The 5,498-nt window shown below is 41.8% G+C and overlaps 1 protein-coding gene across 1 annotated transcript in view; it reads left to right on the top strand.

Moving 5' to 3' along the window:
* Positions 1-1,259: 1,259 nt before the first annotated feature.
* Positions 1,260-5,498, top strand: part of LOC103360877 (serine/threonine-protein kinase DCLK1-like) — a gene marked incomplete at its 5' end in the record, with an annotated part of 11,107 nt that continues 6,868 nt past the window's right edge. The window contains 8 exons of the mRNA XM_008286793.1: positions 1,260-1,347; positions 1,474-1,582; positions 3,164-3,221; positions 3,598-3,717; positions 3,804-3,950; positions 4,030-4,163; positions 4,479-4,556; positions 4,972-5,068. Coding sequence (XP_008285015.1) covers positions 1,260-1,347; positions 1,474-1,582; positions 3,164-3,221; positions 3,598-3,717; positions 3,804-3,950; positions 4,030-4,163; positions 4,479-4,556; positions 4,972-5,068 — 831 coding nt within the window. The remainder of the gene's footprint in view (positions 1,348-1,473; positions 1,583-3,163; positions 3,222-3,597; positions 3,718-3,803; positions 3,951-4,029; positions 4,164-4,478; positions 4,557-4,971; positions 5,069-5,498) is intronic.

Below are 5,498 nucleotides of genomic sequence, written 5' to 3'. Positions count from 1 at the left end.
AGTATGAATTCATTGGTTCCAGTGCAGGTCTGCCACCTCAGAGACCTCAGGTCTCAAACCCAAGTGATGCAAGTTAGCACTAATAATGGCCTTATTGCAAAGGAGCGGATAAGGCAAGATGACATGACCTACTTACCACGAAATGAAATAAATCTCTGTCAAGGGAAGTTATCAAGTCACTGACTGACAGTTCTGTATGACCTACACACTGTTGTAGCTCTGTGATGTATTTTTGGTAGCATTTCAGATACTAATCTGATTTATTGATGGATTCTTCTGTAAGCTGTGTGTTAGTCCCAAACTACAATTTCTGAAAGATCCAGCCAGCTGGCAAACCTTCTCCACCGTTGCACCATTCCTCTCTAAGCCCAGCCAAAGACTTATCCATCCACATTAATTTGGCAGGATATAAGGTTTTTATGATTTACTGAAGACTTTAAAATTCACTGTTGGAAAAGTAGAGTAGAGTAATTTTTTCTTCTGAAAAACTGAATGAGAAAGGATGTTAATGACTAATGAGTGATAGTCCTCACTCATTCATTCATCCTCACCAAGACAGACAGATAAAGGCATTTGTCAGAGGAAAACGCTTTTTTTTATGCATCAAGACATAAAAGAGACCTTGAAGCTTCCTCACCTTCCACTTTGGTCCAGAGGGCTACCTTTTCAGACTAAATAATAGATCCTTAATGTTAAGTAATGTACATTACTGTGCAGTACGGTACAGAACCACCGCTGTACATAATGGAAAAGATCACTTGTCTGATTTTAATGCATTTATTGCTGACATTTCAAAAATGTCCCCATAAGATGCTGAAATTGCGGCTGCTGTGCTCTGCAGAAATGGCACTCTTAACAAATGAATCATTCATTTATGTGCAGTGATAAGTGGATATGGAGATCTATTCCAGGAGCTCTGACACCTTGTACATTTTGAAGGACAAGCTTATTTTAGACCGACCTCGCTGCTGAAATATTAAGTGTATTTATTTTTGGAATAGTGTGCATTATGTTTGTGATGCTTTACATAATATTTCCTAATGTCATGCATTCACAGGGAGTTTTTCTAGTTTAAGAATAATATTTAAACATGACCGTGTGTATTTTGCTGAATTATATATTGTGTCCTTTTTGTGAAAACTAAAAAAATCACTCAAATGTAAGCCACTGATAATAAACTATTACTGTTTTATGGTTGCGAAGGTCACCATGAGGCCAAACACTCATTTCTTTTTTATCTTTATTTTTTCTTCCTGCAGATCCCTCCGTCACATCACACCTCATCCCCGAATGTAAACGGCTCTTTGAACAATCACCAGGAGCAAACCAATCAGCTGAGCCCAGAAGGTGCGTTCTCCTCTGTGGTGTTTTTGCACAAAATGTTGTCCCTTAATTCGGTTTGAGTTTCTGCCAAAGCCTTGTTTTATTAAACCGCAAGACCTGTCCGCTGAAATGTCCTGCGTCTCTCCTCAGAAGTTAACGGGAACAGATACTCGCCTGCCTCGAGCATCTTGGAGAAATACAAGATCGGCAAGGTCATCGGAGACGGTAACTTCGCAGTGGTCAAGGAGTGCGTGGAGAGGTAGGTGCAGCACATTCAGTCAGACTGGAAATGCTTAATACACAGTTGGCAGTAAGCACTTAATGCACAGCGGTGTCTCTTGTTACCGCCTGTGTGCGCATCACATGTGGTCACTTTCCAATCAGGGGGTTTAAGTCCTGATGACAGGCATCATGGAGACGGAAATATCTCATGGATTAAACCCAGCAGTGATTTCACTTCATTAGCCTTTTTAATCTCTGAGTCAACACGCTGCTCGTGCAGACGGGGGAAATGATGATGAGGAGAAGACTCCCAAATGTGTGCGCTCTCCTCCGGTGCACCTTATAGTACCTAAAGGTGCTCTGTGCAGGCTCTTGTAAACAAACACTGCTGTTTACTTTCTTAGCAAAACACATTGTATTTATCCTTAAAGCCCAGCAAATGTGATGAAATGTTGACAAAGCCAACACAATTATCTGAGCTTAAAGGTCCTGAATGGAGACCACGACTGTTCCCAAAGGCCAACAGTTACAGTCATCCTCAAATATATTCAAACCCTTTCATTAAAGAAAAGGCCAAATTCACAATAATCACTCAAATAACTAGAAACTGAAAAAAGTAATAATAAATAAAAATTTGCTAAATTGTAATTTAGTGAAATAAGAGATTGCTTTTGAATTGTGGTTGAAAAGAATAATTTAAAAAAGGAAGCTGTTCTGGACAAATTAGAGCACTTTGCTGATGAGCAGTGGGCCAAAATCAGAATACCTGTCAACAGGTGCAGAAGTCTGATTGAGGCAGTGATTGACTGAAAGGGTTGTTCAACAAAATATTAGTTTACAGGTCCAATCATGCTTGTTTTTGTTTTGTTTTGTTTTGTAAATATATCTGTTATATATATATATTCAACAGCAATGTCAGAATTTTCATAAATTTTTTATTTATTATTACTTTTGTCAATTTTAACTTATTCCAGTGACAGCTGTGGTTTTCCTTCTTTAATGGGAGGGTATGAATACATCTGAGGACAACTGTACACCAAATGCTCAGATTTGGTAAAAAAAACTCAAACTTGCTTGGTTTTGTTAAACCAGCTTACACCAACCTGGAGTCTTCTTCCCAGTTCTTCCCTGTTGCATTGTTGCATTTCTGTCAGTGAAAACGTGAGACTATAGGTAGGAGTGTGTGTCCTCACGTTTGTGGAAATAAAAATGAGATACAAACAGTATTTTGACACGATGACCCAATGAAAATGTTTGTTGCAGAGCTTCAGTGGTTTGATTTCACACCCTGCTACAGTGTGACTGTTGGCTGTGCTCACGCTGTTGGGTGCGGTCACATTTGCCAAAGACTCGACTCTTTCAACCAGTAATGAAAAGGAAACACGACTCTCCAGCCTCATGTTACGTGTGTGTGTTCTCCAATTCTTGCTGAGCCGACCTGTCTCCGCTCAAACTCCGTATAAAGTCTGATTGTTCAGCCAGCAGCCTTTTGCAATAACTCTGGCTGAGCTCCTGCACACTGAGGCTCTCCGGTGAACACTTGATTTAAATTACAGACATTGTTGCAGAGTCAGTGCTGTCTTTATTGTCGTCCCTAATTGCACTGTTTCTGTTTCAGGTCCACAGGGAAAGAGTTTGCGCTGAAGATCATCGACAAGGCCAAGTGCCGTGGAAAGGTTTAACACGTTTTTTTGTTTTTTTCCCTCACTGTTTCCTTCTGCTACTTCTGTGCACATATGTATTACAAAGTTAGGAAGGCTTGTATGTTAGCGTTCCACCGTGCATTATTAACACCCACATACGGCGCGGTATCACCTGCGTGTCTCGGATCCTCACAGACAGATTAGGTTGGTCATGTTTTATTCATCCGCTGACTCAAATTATCTTCACACTTTCACATTGCAGACAATGGCACACACTGAATCGCACACCCTTGACACCAATTCAAATCTAATCAACAATACGGCGCCTTTCTATTAGCATAATGGGTGAGCGTAAGTACCGTGTTCTGGCACATTCACCAACTTACTCTGAATATTTGCGTGTTTCCAGGAGCACCTAATAGAGAATGAAGTTGCCGTGCTGCGGAGGGTGAAGCACCCCAACATCATCATGTTGATTGAGGAGGTGGACACTCCGTCTGATCTGTACCTGGTGATGGAGCTCGTCAAGGTGCGGTAGAGGCTGAGTGGGGGTTCATATCAGTTCATGCTTCTCATTTCTGTGTGTTTTTTTGACGTGTGTTGATGTCTTCGCAGGGTGGGGATTTATTCGATGCCATCACGTCGTCGGCCAAGTACACGGAGAGAGACGCTAGCATCATGGTGTACAACCTCGCCGGAGCCTTGAAGTACCTGCACAGCATGAGCATCGTGCACAGAGACATCAAACCAGAGAACCTGCTGGTATGTATTGACACTTTCTTTCTTTTTAACTCTACAAATCCATATGCTCTGTGAGTTTCAACTCAGTATTTTTTTTTAGGTGTTTGAGTATCCAGATGGCATCAAGTCGCTGAAACTTGGGGACTTTGGCCTGGCCACAGTGGTGGAGGGACCCTTATATACTGTCTGTGGAACTCCTACCTACGTGGCTCCGGAAATCATTTCTGAGTCTGGGTAAGATGGATGTCTGGGCAGAATGTGGTGTTCGTAGAGTACTGGGGAATGTATGGTGTTCCTGTGAGTTGGTTTCAATACAATGTGTGTAACAGACATTAAAAATAACACTGACATATTCAATAAAGCAACACCAGCTAGGTGTGTGTGACGGCAGAAGTGGTTCCTCTATGATTTTAGTAGAATTGTCTCATCATTTGTCAGATGTCAAAATGTTATTTTACGTCCAGCGGATGATTGATGATGGAAACAGTTTGTCGTATATTATTTTGCTTCATCCTTCGCTGACCTTTTCCGTCTCCTCTCTTTCCACAGTTATGGTCTGAAGGTGGATATCTGGGCTGCGGGTGTCATCACCTACATCCTTCTGTGTGGCTTCCCTCCATTTAGAAGGTGCTCAGTTTATATTGTTCAATAAAACTCACAGTTAAAGCTGTCAGCCACCTCAGCGTTATCTGCTCATGTGCAGTGTCATAGAAGTTTAAACCATTAATACAATGTTGAGTTATGTGCCAGCTGTGGATTTACACTAGAAAGATTTCAGCCACATTATTTGACAATGTGATTTTCATACATGTCAGTTATGTGGAAACATACGTGCTACATAAGTGATGAATAGTTGGCTTAGATTAATTTCCCTCATATTTAACCTAAAGCACGTGATTGTTGTTACAGTAGCCACAAAACAAAAGGTAAAGTTGCAGGTGAGGTTGTTAAGTAGGCAGTTTTTTTTACAGCGTTCACATCTGCGCTGAGTAATACATTCTGAATGCTTGCTGAGCCTCTGCCTGTTTGTCTTTCGATGCAGTGAGAACAACCTGCAAGAGGACCTGTTTGACCAGATTCTTCTCGGGCGGCTGGACTTCCCCAGTCCGTACTGGGACAACATCACCGATTCAGCGAAGGTTGGGACCACTTTGTGTGACTTTTAACGACCTCCCTGTCTGCTGATGGTGTGTGTTGACTGAACGCGGTGGCTGTAAAACGTTTGGTCTCCAAATGTTTGCAGTTTAAGCTCACACATGCTTCACACTCTTTTAATGACTGTCTGTCTGCTGAAGGACACAGAAACCCCTCCAGCCCTGGAAATTAATGTCATGTATTAAGGTGACAGCCTGCGCTCAGCGTGCAAGACCAAACTGCTAATTAAACCCACTTCTATTTTTGTGGCCCCGTCACTGCAGACAGGCGCGTGGTTACCGACACCACAGCATGAAACTTGCACGTAAATACAAGAGGGTGATTTATCTGGAGACCAGGATTACATGCATCGCTTTATGAGTACACGCGTTGTCCATCGTTTGTATACACTGTGTGACATACTTTAACATAAAT

This window comes from Stegastes partitus, unplaced genomic scaffold, assembly GCF_000690725.1.
Source record: "Stegastes partitus isolate 25-593 unplaced genomic scaffold, Stegastes_partitus-1.0.2 Scaffold470, whole genome shotgun sequence".
Taxonomy (NCBI): domain Eukaryota; kingdom Metazoa; phylum Chordata; class Actinopteri; family Pomacentridae; genus Stegastes; species Stegastes partitus.
Note: the sequence above shows the minus strand (reverse complement) of the source record. Positions and strands in the feature narration are given on the sequence as shown.